This window comes from Centrocercus urophasianus, unplaced genomic scaffold, assembly GCF_019232065.1.
Source record: "Centrocercus urophasianus isolate 14NV4802_14NV808 unplaced genomic scaffold, USGS_Curo_1.0 seq_11, whole genome shotgun sequence".
Classification (NCBI taxonomy): domain Eukaryota; kingdom Metazoa; phylum Chordata; class Aves; order Galliformes; family Phasianidae; genus Centrocercus; species Centrocercus urophasianus.
The window spans coordinates 88,999,000-89,015,717 of NW_024884253.1; the positions used below are offsets into that span (position 1 = coordinate 88,999,000).

The 16,718-nt window shown below is 46.9% G+C and overlaps 1 protein-coding gene across 2 annotated transcripts in view; it reads right to left on the reverse strand.

Annotated features, from left to right (window-relative positions):
- SLC66A2 (solute carrier family 66 member 2) overlaps positions 1 to 15,890 on the reverse strand; it is a 57,352-nt gene extending 41,462 nt beyond the window's left edge. For both annotated transcript variants that reach the window (XM_042834241.1, XM_042834232.1), the window contains exons 1-2: positions 15,688 to 15,890; positions 1,706 to 1,839 (exon numbers count right to left, since the gene is read on the reverse strand). In XM_042834241.1, the coding sequence (XP_042690175.1) occupies positions 1,706 to 1,839; positions 15,688 to 15,890 (337 nt within the window). The remainder of the gene's footprint in view (positions 1 to 1,705; positions 1,840 to 15,687) is intronic.
- Between the last annotated feature and the right edge of the window lie 828 nt (positions 15,891 to 16,718).

Below are 16,718 nucleotides of genomic sequence, written 5' to 3' on the forward strand. Positions count from 1 at the left end.
CACTTTGCTATGCTCAACCTCACTGGGTTCACAAGGGCCCACCTTTCAAGTCTGCGAAGATCCCTCCGGATGGCATCCCTTCCTTCTAACATGGCAACCACACCACTCAGCTTGGTGTCATTGGCAAACTTGCTGAGGGTGCATTCAAGCCCATCACTGATGTCACTGATGAAGATTTTAAAGAGCACCAGTACCAGGACAGAACTCCGGGGGGACACCACTTGTCACCAGCCTCCACCTGGACACAGTGCCATTCACCACAACCCTCTGTCTGTGGCCTTCCAACCAATTCCTTATCCAACAAATAGTCCATCTCTCAAATCCGTCTATCTCCAATTAAGAGATAAGGATGTGATGGGGGACCGTGCCAAAAGCCTTGCACAAGTCCAGACAGATGACACTGCTTGCCTTCCCTTTGCCTACTGACATCATCACTCCATCCCAGAAGGCCACCAGATTGGTCAGACATGACCTTCCCCTGGTAAAGCCATGCTGGCTGTTTCAGATCACCTGCTCATCTCTCATGTGCCTTAATACGTCTTCCAGAAGGATCTGTTCCATCATCCTCCCAGGCACAGAGGTGAGGCTCACCAACCTGTAGTTCCCCAGGTCCTCCTTCCTCCCTTTCTGTACATTGGAGTGACGTTTTCTTTTTTCCAGTCCCTGGGCACTTCACCTGACAGCCATGACTCTTCAAATATGACAGAGAACAGCTCACATCAGCCAGCTCTTTCAGGACTCTAGGACACACATCATCTGGCCCCATAGACTTGTATACATTCAATCTCATGAGGAGGTCTCAGATTTGCTCTGACCTTACAGGAGGAGGGGGAGGGGGGAAAATCACTCCCCCAGCTCCTACCTAGAGGCTCAGGGAAGTGAGCTTTATGGACATGAGAAATAAAAGAATCCTGGCTGCCAGTGAACACCAAGACAAAGACCTCATTTAGTACTCTGGCCTTCCCCATATCTGCTGTAGTCGGTTCTCCTTTCTCATTTACCAAAGGAGGTATGCTCTCTTTTGCCTGCCTCTTCTGCCCAACATACCTCAAGAATCCTCCTCATTGTTTTTAACATCCCTTGCCAAATTCAGTTCCATCTGTGCCTTGGCTTTCCTAATTCCCTCTCTGCAGGTCCAGACAGCATCCCTGTACTCTCCCTAGGTTACACGCCCTTGTATCCACAGCCAGTACAATCCCTTCTTTTCCCCCAGGCTGACCAGCAGGTCCTTGCCAAGCATGACAGTTGATGGCCAGTAATTTAATATGCAGAAAATAAAGCCTGTGCAAAACCAAGTGTTGGTAACTGCCAAATAAGATCTCAAGTAACAGCATACAATCAGGATCTAACCTACGAACTTGACAGAAAGTATAGTTGAAAAAGCAGTTTATTATACAGAACAGGATCCCAAAAAATAAAAAAGATATCCAAGGCTAGCAAAACAATATGAAATTCAGCTCTATATCCTAGGGCATTACATGAAATGTTAATCAGAACTTCAGTTTCCAGACTAAACCAAGACCTATGTAAAATAAAACTGCAGCTTTAAGTATTCATCTGGAAGAGAGGGATTTCAAAAAAGTAGTAAAACACTAATTTATCAAGAAAGGAGGCTGGGTTGCAGTTCAGGCAGAGCTTTCATTCAAAACACAGTGCAATTTGCTTTCCAAAAGACTCAGTCTGTGACAGCTTGCCCATCACTAACCTGAAAAAGAGCGGCGCTTTATGTTCAGGTCGTTGGACACACGTACTTCAGTGCACAGTTTCAGCATCAGTAACATAGTAATGATCATGATAATGCTTTGCCACAAAAGAGGGGATTCAAAACGCCTTCCAAACCTACAAAACAAAAAACAAAATATATAAAACATCTCAAAGATAACAATTGTTGCATTCAATTACTTTCATTCTTTCATCCTAAGCACCTGAAAGAAGGAAAGCCTAAGCTACCTCTTCCGTAACAGCTATGAAAGACTGATGAAGTCACTAGTTAAATCTAGATGCACACGTAGTGCAGTTACAATCCCCCTGTTGGAGTAAGATGATTATTAGATAAAACAACCCTATGGACTGGCCCTAGAAACTCTGAAGCCAAGATCTTAACTGTTTCTGAAGGCAGTGGCAAATGCATTATTTTGAAACAAGCAGGCTCAGTGAGGAGTTGAATCAATACCAGAGAATTATGCCATGCTTTACACTGGTTACTGCTCTCTCCACATACAGTCTGTAGACCTTACAAAGACACCCATGCAAACCTTACCTTTTTTTTTGTTCCTTTTATTATTTATTTTTTTTTAAATTAAAGTGAGGTCATGAAAATGATTTTGTAGGATTACTATAAGATCTTCTGAAAGAAAGAGACAAAGATAAGGTTTATATCTTGTCTGCTTCTAGATACAGCAGGAAAGACCAGGTCAACAGAACATATCAAACAGGTCATCAGCTTGTTTCCAGTATGCACCAAGGCTCGAAGCAGGAAGAAGTCTCGAAAGAAACTAGAAGCAAACGTGCATGCTTGCCCTCCCCTCTTCCCCCCAAGCAAAAAATTTCTCTCTAGTCTCAGATGATGTACAGTGGGGACTACTGAGCGCTCCCACAAATACTGCAGAAAAAGAAACTTGGATTGTGGCCAGCCTCTGCTGAAGGGCTTTCTCTTATGATTGCAACAGGTTCTACCACATGAAAATGGGATATTCAAGTGAAAACCGGTGACCTTTCAAACTCCTCTTTCCACATTACTTGATGGATTTTTAGCCATCTCTACCAGGACTCACTAGAATGGGTTAGTAACAGGTGGAAGCTTTTCCTGAAGAGTCCTTGAAGGATGTCAGATTTACAATGCCTGCAGACACACCAGTGGACAGCTTCTCTTTGCTCATTTATTACTGTTCTTTGCCTTGAAGACAAAGACGCTGAGGACAACATGTGGCAAAAATACACAGCTGCACTCCCCAGCACCTTCAGGCTGTGCCACACAGCTCACCAGCCTTCTTGATTCCCTCACAGCACCATTGCTAAAGCCTTTCTCTATGCACACCACGCTGTAAGAGACCTCAACTGCACTGCCACCTGAAGCCATGTTCAAGGCTTACCTCTAGACAGTTGCTGTTTTACAGAACTCTAGCAAAATCTAACTTCTTATGCTACTTCAGTGACAAAGCTGCTAGTAAAAACTAAGTTTGTCATCATATTCTCTTACACAATTTCCACTACCACCATTTCACCAGGGATATTCTTCCTCGTTAAGGATCATCTAATAAGGGACAAGAGAGATCAGAAAGCATCACCCATCTTCCATAGAAATCCACATGCAGAGCACAAGCAGCCCACTCCAACAAAAACTACCAACATCATTTCTTATCACATGGCACCCAGCTAAGGGAAACCGCGATGCCTTGTGCCTCCACACTGCTCACTGTAAGCACTGCCATTAGCTTTGGGAAGAGTAACAGGCACTTTTCACAGAACTCTGGAATGGCCCAGGTTGGACCTTAAAGAACATCTAGTTCCAACCCTGCTGATGTTGGCAAGGTTTCCACCTACCAGATCAGGCTGCCCAGGGCTCCACGCAGCCTGCTGTTGAAAACCTTAAGGGCTGGGGCATTTGCAACTCCTCTGGACAACCAGTACTCTACCACTCTCAGAGTAAAGCACTTCCTCCTAACATCAAACTGCATTTACCCTCTTTTAGCTTAAAACCATCTCCCTTTTTCCTACCACCATCTCCCCGCATAAAAAGCTGGTCTCCTTCTGATTATAAGCTCTCCTTTAAGAACGGAAAGACTGCACTAGGTTTTTTTTGTTGGTTTGGTTTTTTAAATCTTCTTCAGCCTGAATAAGCCCAGCTCTCTTGATCTGTCATCATAGGAGAGGTGCTTCAGGCAACAGCTCCATGTTTTTCTTGTGTTGGGATCCCTGGACCTGGATACAGTACTGCGGGTGAGGCTTGACAAGGGCAGAGTAAAAACGAACAAACACTTTCGTCACCCTCTTGGCAACCCTTCTTTTAATGCAGCCCACATACAGTTCTGGGCTGCAACTTTTTGTCCATCAGGACCCTCAAATCCACAGGGCAATGAGTTCTTCACCCAGTCTGTACTTGTATCTGGGATTGTCTTGACCCAAGTGCAACAACTTCCACTTGGCCTTGTTAAACCTCATTAGGCCCTCTTTTCAAGGACGCTCAGCTCCCTTTGGATGGCATCCCTTTCATTGTACTGACTGCACACTCAGCTTAGTATCATCTCTAAGCATGCTGAGCATGCACACTCAATCTCACTATTCAGGTCACTGATAAAAATGCTGATGAGCCCCAGTCTCTAGATGGATCCCTGGGAAATGCTACTCATGAGCAGCCTCTATGTTAAGCCTTTGACCACAGCTCTCTGGCCGCAAAAATCCGGCTAGTTCTTTATCCACCCAGTAATCCGGCCTTCAAATCCATCTCTTTTAAGTTTAGAGATAAGGATGTGGTGTGGGACTACGTCAGAGGCCTTGGAGAAACCCAGGCAGATGACCTTTCTTTGTTCACTGCTGCCAACACGCTATCATAGAAGGCTACCAGATTGGTCAGGCATGATCTGCTCTTAGTGAAGCCATGCTGGCCATCTGAGATTGTCAGCTCATCTTGCCTGTGCCTTAACATAACCTCCACAAAGATCTATTCCATGAATGACCTTCTCAGGCACAGATGTGAGGTTCATCACTTGTAGTTCCCTAAGTCTTCCTTTCTACCCCTCTTAAAAATAGGAGATGTTTCTCTTTTACCCCCTTCCTTCCTACCCCCCCTCCCCCCACCAGGGACTTCACTGGACAGCCATGCCTTTGCAAATATGATCAAGTATCCTGGCTATCACACCAACCAGCTCCTTCAGGAGCCCAGGAAGTATGCAATATTCCTCACATACTTGTACCTGCTCAGTCTAATTGGGTGGTCTCAAACTTGTTCTTCACTTACAGCAGGAGGGATTTTTACTTCCACTGCCCCAACCAAGATGTTCGGGGACTTGAGAGGTGTGGGAAGACTGAGGCAAAGAACTTGTTCAGCCCCTCAAACTTCTCTGTGTCCATCATTGCCATTTCCCCCCCCCCCCCTCACACACCAGAGGAGTTGTGCTCTCCTCGGCCCTTCTCTGATCAACGTACCTGTGGAATCCCTTCCTGCTATCTTTCACATCCCCCATGATGTTCTACCTGCACCTTAGCTTTCCAGAGCCAACTCTGTATGTCTGGATCACATTCGTGATTTCAACAAGGCTTCTGACACTGTCTCCCATATAATCCTCACAGGTAAACTAAGGAAGCGTGGAATAGATGAGTGGACAGTGAGGCAAACCGAGAAGAGGTCAGAGAATCACGATCAGCTGTGCAGTCTATTTGGAGGGCTGTTGCTACCAGTGCTCCCCATAGATTGCTACTGTATCTGGTCTTGTTTAACCTTCCCATTAGCGACTTGCACCAAAGGATGAAGCGTACCCTCAGCAAGTTTCCTGATGACACAGAGTAGGAGTGGCTGACACACCAGACAGCTGTGCTGCCATTCAGCAAGACCTGGACAGAGAAGAACCTGACCAGGTTCACCAACACCTGCATCCGTACATATTAGGGCACGACCTGCTCAAAAGGAGTACTGCAAAGGAGGACCCAAGTCTCCTGGTGGATATTGAGCCAGTAGAGCGCCTATGACCAAGAGGGCCAACAGTATCCTAGGGTGCATTAAATAGAAGAGAATGGCCAGCACATCAAGAGATGTGATCCTTCTCCTCTATTCTGCCCCAGTAAGGCCACAACCAGAGTACTGTGTCCAGTTCTTGGCTCCCCAGTCCAAGAAGGATGGGAACTTCTGGAGAACGTCCAGCGGAGGGCTACAAAGATGAGCAGGGGCCTGGAGCACTTTCTTTATAAGGAAAATCTGAGAGACCCAAGACTGCTCAGCCTGGAGAACAGACTGAGAAGGGATCTTGGCAACACTTAGAAATATCTGAAGTTCAGGCATCACAAGGATGGGGACACAATTTTTTCAGCAGTGCCCAGCAAGAGGACAAAGAGAAATGGGCACAAAGTGGAACGCAGGAAGTTCTACAGAAATATGAGGTAGAATTTCCTCACTATGAGGGTGACAGAGCACTGGAACAAACTTCCCAGACAGGTTCTAGAGCCTCCTTCTCTGGAGGTATTCAAACCCATCTGGATGCTTTTCTGTGCAACCTACTCTAGGGATCTTGCTTTAGCAGTAATGTTGGACTAGATGACATCCACAGGTGCCTTCCAGTCCATAAGATTCCGTGATCGTGGAAACACAGCAGAAAGCTCTTGCAAAAAAAAAAGAATGTAGCTACCCAGACCAAGTGTCTGCCCAAAAGTGCAGCTATTTGGGTCTCTGGCTGCAGGAAGTGCCAAAGCCTGCTGCTGCCCTTGCAGGATGATAGAGATGCCATCTATGTGAGGTGTGAGAAGGTTGATTATCCACACAGCACAGTGGCAGAGTTTAAGGAGCCTCAGGCATTTAAGTGTGGGATAGGCTGGCAGAGAATCTCCCTGTCATATCTAAGAGAAAGGCACCATGGTGATACATCCCAAATAGGGGTGGATCCCCTGCCTTGTCACCACTGGGCAAAGGAAGGGGATCTAAGAGATGAGAAGGATTGGAAGCAGATCCCCACTCGGTTGGCAGGTAACCCCCTCCCCAACCTACCCTGTCTTCCCAGATGGCCTTATGCAATTGCTTTGAGGCTCTAGAGCTCCAGGAACAAGTAAATGAGGATTACAGGAAGGTCCATCCAGGAGGTTTTCAAGGAAATTGACTCCACACCTCAAGACTGCCTCCACCAAGAGGGAAAGAGAAGTAATTGTCTTAGGTCACTCCTTTCCAAGGGGAATGAAGGGCTCCAATTATCAGACATCCTACCCATAGGGAAGAATGCTCCTCTCTGTGGCCAAGGTCAGGAACATTACTACAAGACTCCCTAGTTGGGTTTAACCCTCTGATTATTGACCATTACTGACAGTTCAAGCTGGCAGAGAAGCCTGAGGGCTATCAAAAAGGACCAGGGGATCACGATGGTTAGTTGATGGGGGTACAGATGGTGTTTTCCTCTATCCCTTAGGTGGCAGGGAGGGATACCAAGAGGACCAGGAAAACCTATCTGATAACTATATGGCTGAGAGGCTGGTGTCATGGCAAGAATTTTGGCTTTTTCAACTATGGGGCAGTTTACTCAGCATCTGTCCTGATGAAGCCCACCTAGGTCAAAGGAGAGGAAAGAATTCTGGCCCAGGAGGTGCCTGAGCTCATTCACTGAGTTGTGAAGCCACACTCCATCATATCTGAAAAATCACAGCTGCCAGGCAAAGTTCGCTGTACCTGGAAAAAGGGAAACATCAATTCCATATTCAGGAAGGGGAGAAAGGAAGACCTGGGGAACTACAGGGCAGTGAGCCTCATCACTGTGTCTGGGAAGATGTTGGAGTGGTTCCTCCTGGAAAAGATGTTAAGGTACATAACAGGTGATCAGGGGCAGCCAGCACAGCTTCACCAAGGGCAGATTGTGCCTCACCAATCTGGTGGCCTTCTATGATGGAGTGACAGCATCAGCTATCTAGACTTGCACAAGACCTTTGACACAGTTCCCCACCACATCCTTATCTCCAAATCCAAAATCCCCTCCAAAAGAGGGAGACAGATTTGGTGGATAAGGAATGTGGTGGAAGGCCATTCCTGGACAGGCAGAAGTCCAGGAAGAACAACCACTTCAACAGCCTTTTACTGTCATCCACTAAGCAGGTCACCTTGTCATAGAATGAAATCAGGTTTGTCAAACAAGATCTACCATTTGTAAACCCATGCTGACTGGGCTTGATCCCCTGGTTAACCTTTAACTGGTTCATTATGGCTCTCAAGGTTATCCATTCCATGGCTTTCCCTGGCACCGAGGTGAGACTGACAGGTCTGTAGCTTCCAGGATCATCTTTCTGGCCTTTTTGAAGACGGGCGTCACATTTGCCAGTCTCCAGTCCCCAGGACATCCCTGGTTAGCCAGGACTGCTGAAGGGGGATGGAGAGTGGCTTGGCAACCACGTCTGCCAACTCCCTCAGCGCTCCAGGGTGCAATCCATCAGACCCCATCCAGCTTTCAGAGCAGGTCCAAAATGATCTCATCACGGATTATGCAGGGCCTACTCTGTTCCCCATCCCTATCTACCAGCACAGGGGGCCGTGCACCCAGGCAGTAACTAATCTTCTATTAAAGACTGAGACAAAGAAGGCATTAAGCACCTCTGCTTTATCCTGATCCTTGGTCACCAAGTTGCCCCGGCATCCAAAAAGGGACAGAGATTCTCCCTAGCCCTGCTGTTGCTGTTTATTGTTGTCCCTTACCTTAGTGGACAAGATCAGTCCTACCTGGGCTTTGGCTTTTCTAATTTTCTCCCTGCACAGCTTCATTACACACTTGCAGTTGCCATAAGTCACTTGCCCACTCTTCCAGAGACCATAAACTTGCCTTCTGTTCCAGAGTTCCAACCAAAGGTCTCTGTTCAGCCAGTTCGGCCTCCCTGCCCATCGGCTCGTCTTCCATGACTTGGGGATGGTCAGTTCCTGCACCTTTAAAATGACTTCCTTAAAGTATTCCCAGCCTTCCTAGGCTCCCATGCCCTCCAAAACTTACCTCCCAAGGGACCCATTCATCCATGGTCCTACAGAGGCTGAAGTCTGCCCAGCTCTGCTGACTCCCTTCCATGATTCCACAAGGATTGAGAGATCTGACATTTCATGATCACTACGCTCCAGACAGCCTCCAAGCTTTACACCCCCCACAAGACTTCTCTGTTAACAAACAGCAAGTCCAGGGTCTTGCTTCCCCTTGTTGGCTCCTTCACCAGCTGTGTCAGGAAGGTATCTCCCACACTCCAGGAACCTCCGGAGCTGTTCTCTTTCTGCTGTATTATAAATGCAGCAGATGTCTGGGAAGTTGAAGTCTCCCATGAGAAAAAGGGGGAGAGACCTCGAGACTTCACCTATCTGTCTATAAAGTGCCTCGTCCACCTCTTCATCCCGGTTGGGCAGTCTGTAGCAGACTCAATGAGCCAGCAGTGCTCCTGCAGCTCAGATGACCAGTAGTATCCTGCATTGTGTTAAAAGAAGGGTGACCAGCAGTGTGAGGGAAGTGATTATTCCCCTCTGCTTTGCCTTTGTAAGGCTCCATCTGGAGTATTGTGTGCGAGCCTGGGGCCCCCAGAACAGGAGGGATGTGGAGCTGCTGGAATAGGTCTAGAAGAGGACCATAATCAAAGGTCTGGAGCACCTTATCTATCATGAGAGGTTGAGGGAAATGGGCTTGTTTAGCTTGGAGAAGAGTAGGCTCCAGGGAGATCTCACCCCAGCCTTGCAGTGCTTGGAGGGAGTTTACAAGCAGAAGGGAGACTGACTTTTACACGGTTTGATACTGACAGAACAAAAGGAAATGGTTTTAAACTATAAGAGGGTAGATTTAGGTTAGATGTTTGGAAGAAATACTTTACTCAGAAGGTGGTGAGGTGCTGGAACAGGTTGTCCAGAGCGGTTGTGGATGCCTCATCTCTGGAGGCATTCCAGGCCAAGTTGCACGGGACCCTGCTCACATCAGGGGGCGGAACTAGATATCTTTAAGGTCCCTTCTGATCTAAGTCATTCTATGAAACACTACTTCAAGCTACTTGCTCTACTCAAAATGATATAAGGACCTGCCCAAGCAAGACTCCTCAAGCTGCCTTGATCTAGGAGCACTAAAAGCTGCTGCAAAGTTAGGTGACAAAGGAAGCAACTGTGACATCCGCAGTATTCAGAAGATTTAGACTTTCAGTATCAGACTATGAGGAGAAACAACTTCCCACAGTAAAATCAAATACTGCAAAAAAACTAAAGAAGTCTTTTTTTCTCCTGTACTAGTTAAACATGCAAAATAAAGAGGGGGAAGGATCTTACATTTTATCAGTATTCCAGCAGTCTAAAATACACTTAACGCAAGGTCAGGCAATGAAGACAAAAGAAACACTGGAGACTAACTGGTCACTGGGAAAACACCTAACTCCATCAGTACACCTTAATCCTGCTGCTCCAGTTCTGAGCATGTGCAAAACAGTAAGAGTCAATTGTGCAAAAGCAGCCCAAGCTAGAACAAACGTGTTGTGTCCTTCCCTAAGATGTGTCTTGCCCAATGTAGTTCTGCCTCACCTCACAAAGACAATTCCACTTACTGTGACAGCAGAAATCACCAAGCAATAGAAGTTACTACAGGCTTTCACCTCTCTGAATCAGCTTTCTCAGATCTTTGGGAAGTTAAAAAACTCTAAGCAAGATGGAAAGTACACAGAACACTGCATACCAACACAAGGGCCACAGGAAACAATCCACAGTTGACTTTAAAAAACAGCCAATGCAATAGCAGAATTTAATCAGCAACGAGCTCAAGAAATGAACTAGTTTACATTCAGATTTCTTGATACGAATTTCTGCTTGACATGTAAACTTCCATGACTTTATGCAAACAAGCTTCTCACTTGGCCATACAAAATCCTATTTTACCTTTACATTCTGTACAAAAGAGTGGTGAATTTTATATCTTGCAGTCTGGCACTTATAAAAAACAGGAAATTGCTCTCAATATCTGAGCAAGACTCTTCTCGTAGGCACTGGTACATAGCAAAGCATGGGTAATGCAATCTCTCAAAGCTGCAGTCACTCTTAAAACTGGGTTTACAGCATCACCTCTCCCTTCCCATATGGAAAATCTAACTATTCATTTTAGTCATAAAGGTCCCAGGATGCCTCCTTTCTACCCCAGGTCTTTACAGATACAAGTGGACCAACATTTAAAGACAAAGCAACTCATGACATCAGGCCTTGACCCACAAGTAGCACTGCAGGTGTTACAGCAAAATAAGCATGGCTGGGTAAGTTTTGACATGCATCTCCCAGTCCAACACCTTCCTATAAATCACCTCCATCACATACTTGTCACAGTAAACCTCTGTTAGCAACAGGGGGCTTGTTTCACAGACTCCACTACAGAGAGTTCCCAATTTTGACACACCTGAATTAGCTATCAGAACCAGCTTTCCCCTCCAGATGAACTGGTGGAACAATGGGTAGCAAGCAACTTCTGCCATGAAATTACAAAATCCATAGTTTTCATCTTTTCCTGACCATTAGAACTTGCTTCCAAAGTTTGCCTTAAGGCAATAATTCTGTGAGAACAGCTCCAAAACTGGAAGGCTTTGTGTTACTTTCTGTTGTTTAGATTTCCCTGATGTTACTGCACGAAGTTTAGGCCACTGACCCCCAGAATCGCATCTCAAAACCTTTTGGAAGAATATAATTTAACTGAAAAAAATATACCAATCATATTGTATTTACTATATGAAGTATGTTATGGAATGCACAACTGAATAAAGTCCAAAACCCTGTGGAAATAGTGGGAAGTATAATTACTTTTGGCTGAACTTACTCAAGATACAACTAAGAATGCCTTCTGCTGACTTCTAAGAAACCTGTAGTTTCCCTTCTTTCAGCTATTTATTTTGATTTTAATACTCAAAGAAGGCATAACATCTCATTATAAGCTGTTTTAGAAAAAGAAGAGGGGAATGGGAGTGCAGAGACAGAACTCAAAGCTCTTCTGCACCCACCACCCTCAACTGATCATGCAGCACCTCCTCACACCTGCCCTTGGTCGCAGCAATTCAAAGCGAGCAGCCAGCAGACTGCAGGCCAGATGAACCAAGAAGGCAGGTTTACCTTTGTCACCACAAATTTGGTGCTGCAGTGCTCTTCAAACCCAGCAGCACAGAACAGCTTCACCAGATTGCTAACCACCTCCCACTTCCACACCAGTAAGGCCCTAGCCACCCCTCGGGTATTTTAACAACTGATCGTGAGCAAGAAGTCAGAGCTAACTCTAGCAAATACAGTAAGACATCTGCTAAACAAAAATGGTAATTGTTTGTATCAAAAATGCAGAAAAAAATTATAAGACTTTTTGGAGCTTGTCACGTACTTTCCCACGTACTAGCACTACAAAGGTGTTCTGTGCTGTTCCTTTAACCCACAGTGCAGACCTTCTCTAGGCCAAGCAGCCCAGAGCAAAAAGTCAGAAGTGACTATCTATGGGATCCAGAGAAGACAGATAGGTAAAGCAGCACCGACAAAGGCAAAAGACTAGAGTGAAGGTGCAGCTGATACTGATCATTACAACCAGCAGCTACACTAGCAACCCATAAAATCCTAACATAATTACCATGAAAAACATAGCTAACTTCACAATGCCTAATCAGACACAAAAATCTACTAACCACATTAGCAAATGGAGACCCCACTGTGTTGTACTGTAGGCACAAAGTATCTATTTTTCATATATATTTTTTTTTAAATCCTCTTTAAAGGGGCCAAAAACTTAGTATACATTAGACCTAAAGTTAGTAAGCTTAAACATCTGTTCTTTCTTCTAAATGAAAGCTGTGTGTACATCTTGCAGCTCAGTCCCCTCCCACTGCTGTTCCACAAAGTGATGGCATTAAACTCATGGTTGGAAGAGAATCAGGCCAAACATGCGAAAGCAAAAGCAAAAATCTCTTCCAAAAGAAAGCTTTGAGCTACTGTGAAATACAGAAGCACAAAAAGTGGTTTAGTAGACAGCATGTCACTGTCATCACCAGCAAATACAAGTTCCTTGAACACACCCCAAAACTAAAGGGTTAGATGTGAAAGAGAAGCAGCAGTGCATCGGCGTTTTCTATCTTCAAACACGGCTTACAATTGTGGATAATACAATCAGAGAAGGAAAAATGCTCAGAGGAGATAACTGGCCACAAGGCTGTTATCCTGGCTCTTGGCAGTCCCTTGTTCACTGGGTACCATCACAGCGCTACTACTGCACTGCAGTAGCTGCAACAGTTTGTCTAAACGTCTCTTCTCAGAGAGGAAAAGTAATTCCATCCACCACACAGCAGATAATTAAAGAAGAAAGTTAAGTACAGTTTTAAGTACATGTGGAATCTGCCTGTTCACAAATAGGAAAAGAGGGAATTGCCCCACACGTGAGGTGAACAGAACAGAGTAGAGCCATAGGGAAAAGGTGCGACTGGATGCCTGGACACCTGTTGTGCTTCAGAGATACAGAAAGATCAGCGCTACTGGAGAGTGAAAACACAAAGAAACACTGTCTAAAAGGCAGGAGCTGTTTGCCTCTTTGCACTGCTTGTGCCTGAAACATGCAACGCCTGACTGACCCTCCAATGCAACTAGAAAAAATATCAAATTAAGGAAAAATCTGGAAGGAACACCAGAAATGATCACTGATTGACAGAAACGTTCCTGAAGTTAAATAAATACGTAAACTGCCATTAAAGGAAACAACCACGGCCTGCAAAGCAACACTATTAGAAATGGAAAGTTTTCAAGGCCTACACCTTAAGTACTTCAGGGTGGAGAGGAAGTTGTGATGGCACAAACCATATCCACAACAACCAAGAGCAACAAAGAGAAGCTAAAAATCAACTGAAAAAAAACAGACAAATATCAATAAAGATTTCAAAATTGAGACCTAGATGGAGGTCTGGACTGGTCTGATAAAGGAAAAGACTTGCCATAGCAAGTTACTGGTCAGACAGGGGAAAGTTTACAATGCAAAACAAAACAAGTTGTAGGAACAGCTCTGTTCCAGCACAACAGGTGTTTAGGTTTACATTTATGGAATAATTGAAAAGTTCCCGTTTCCCTCCAATGACTATTAGGTACATTGCTTACATCAAACTATCCAGAGTGCTACACATCCAATAAGGTACATGCCATCAGCTGTAGATGACATCAGACAACACAAAAACTGCACTGCCAAGCAGCTTTGTCAGCACATTTCAAACACGCCCACATAAATTAGAGGCTTTTGTTCTGCTACCTTATTCTATTCATCGTATTGTCAATTGCTGTGGACCAATAGCTTCTTTACAGAGAAGCTAAATATTCTCTTAGTCAATGTCGAATTGTCATTACGCAAATCTTTTTCTTCCAACAAAAAAATCAGAAGGGCACAGAGTGGTTTCTGCAAGCTCATGCCTGTCGTGGAAGTGGCTGCACCACAAGCCAGCAGCACCCCTTACATTGCCACAGCGTCAAGCAAGACTCCTGCTCCTGTCTGTGCATGTGCTGCACGGAGCCACTCAGCATCAACAACAAGCTCACACAGACCTAGTATGTGTCAAGGATATTATTAGGTGGCTTAGATACACACAGGATGATTTTTTTTTTTAATTAGTCAATATAACCACATTCTTCTTCTTTTGAAATGTATAAGGTTGATATAAAACATAACTTTTCCCATCATCTATAGTACTTATTCTTTTGCCTATCTCTTACCTATGTAAGAGATGTACCCATGTACCTATAACCAACTGAAAATAAGTTTTTCTCAAGTACACTCAAGCCTCATTTAACAGATGCACTCTCCTGGGTTACCTAGAAACTGCCAGCAACTCCACTCAGGTGCAAATTTGAACCAGAAACTCATTTCCCCCACTCCTGCCTGCTCCTCTACCTTCTTTTTGCCCTGTGCTGCTTTCTCCAACTCCTGTCCTACGCATTTCTCTTACAGATGCTTTCTTTCTCAAGATAACACAGCTCTAATGTTAACTAGCTCCGACACTGCAATGTTTCCTCAGTTCAACTGCTAGTTGTAGCCTCAGGAGAGGGTCCCCAGTGTTTCCTGCTCCAGCACAGTGCTTACATGCTGCATTTTGCTGAACATTACTCCAGGAAGACACATACACTTCAGAAGTCTGAGAAGCTTTAAAAAGAGATAAAGCCAGCGGTAGGAAGCAGCCTGTTGCCTGTCAGTTCATTACATTCTACAGAGCAGCACATTACAATCAAAGCGTTCTTAGAATAACTGTTCTCTTTGCAGCTACTTCCAAGACTTTTCCATCTTTGGGTTTTGAAACACATTCCCTCTGTCGTATCATTCCCCTACTAGAGGTAATGATATATACCCACATATATAGGTATATATAATGATCTACGTATCATTCCTCAATACTAGGAGTAATGAGGAATATCGCAAGTAAGTGAAGTTTACCCACAGAAGTCATGCTCTAACAAAGTTTTCTTTGTTCAGCAGCACAGACCCTAAACATGGAAACAAACCTGCCCTTAGATGTTGGGGAGTACGCTGAACACAACAACTGTGAAAATACCCCCCACCATTTACCTGCTTATCAAAAATACAGATCTGCAGCTGCAGCTGTGCATGGAGCTCTGGAAGCGAAGCTCTTTGAAGCCAGCTGGCATCTCAGAAAAATGCTCAAACGTCTGTCAAGCATTCCAGCGGTTTCAACACCACCTGGATGCTGAAGTATCCAGCAGTGCAGAACCGGGGGCCTTCGCTCAAAGAACACTTCGAGGGCAAGGGAAACACAAACCACAGCAAGGAGCCCTGGCTGCAAACAAGCCTATTTACCAGCGTGTGAGAGAGCCCCGTTGGGGACATCAGAGCACCGCCCGGCAGCTCCGCGAAGGGCAGCAGTTCCTTCAGCCCGAGCAGCCACACACCGGACGGGGCGCGCCGAGCTCTTCGGGAGCGGGGAAGAAGCGCGTCAAGGCCGTTACTTCCCCAGTCTCCTAACTAAGAGCTCGGAGGCCGGCAGCAGGGAGGAGCCGCTCACCAGAACAGTATCCGCAGGATGTTGGCGACCAGCAGCACCAAGCACACGTAGGTGGAGAAGCCCTCGGCGTTCTGCGTCCGCCTGATGTCGCGGTACTGGGGCACATAAGGCACCACGCCGCCGAACACCATGGCCGCCGCCGCGCCCCACGACGCCAGCTGCCGCATCGGGCCCAGCAGCCACTCCAGGCCGGCCGCCTCCATGCCGGGCGGCGGCGGGAACGGGGGAGCGCCGCGCCTCCTCCGCCGGGCTTCTGACGGGCGCCGCGGCCGCGCCCCGCCTCAGCCGGCCGGGACCTGCGGGCAGGCGGGACGGTCAGCGGCCGCGAGGGGAGGGGAGGGCATGGGGCGGGGCGGGGCGGGGCGGGAACAGAGCGTCAAGAGGGAAGAGAAGGGGCGGGGAGGCGGGAAAGCCGAGGGAACGAAAGCGGACGAGAGAGCGGGAAAAGAGCCGCGGCTTCCCGCGGGCGCTCGTGGTCCCCCAGCGGGCCGTCGGGAGCGATCCCCGCGCGGCACCACCCGCCCCTCCTCCCCTCGCACGCGCGCGCCCCGACCTGCCGCCCACGCGCCGGCCGCCGCCATCCCGCAATTCCGCTCCGCCGCGGAGCTACGGGAACGCGGGGCCGCCCGCCGTGATGCCGCGCTCTACGGCCGCGTTCCACCGATGAACAGCGAGGCCGCCCCGCCCCGGCCGCCGACCCACCGCGGCGGCGGAGGGAGCTAACCGGATCTCGCTCTCACCGCCGCTTTTTTCTTTCAGAGGAACGCCGAAGGTTGCGCAGCGGTGACTTCAGCGATTGCTGCTGCTCCGCAGCGTAAAAATACCTGCAGCCTGCGCGGCGGGACGCAGGAACCAACCGGCCGCAGGAACCAACCGGCCGCGTTCAGCCGCGTTCGACAGTGAAGCCGCTTGTTCCCAGTTGGGGCTGGTTTTTGGTGGTGGGTTCTTGGTTGCGGTGGGATTTTTTGGGGGGCTGCTTCACAGGTGATCGCTGCAGCAACGGATGCTGCACGTCTGTCGTTCTGTCCATT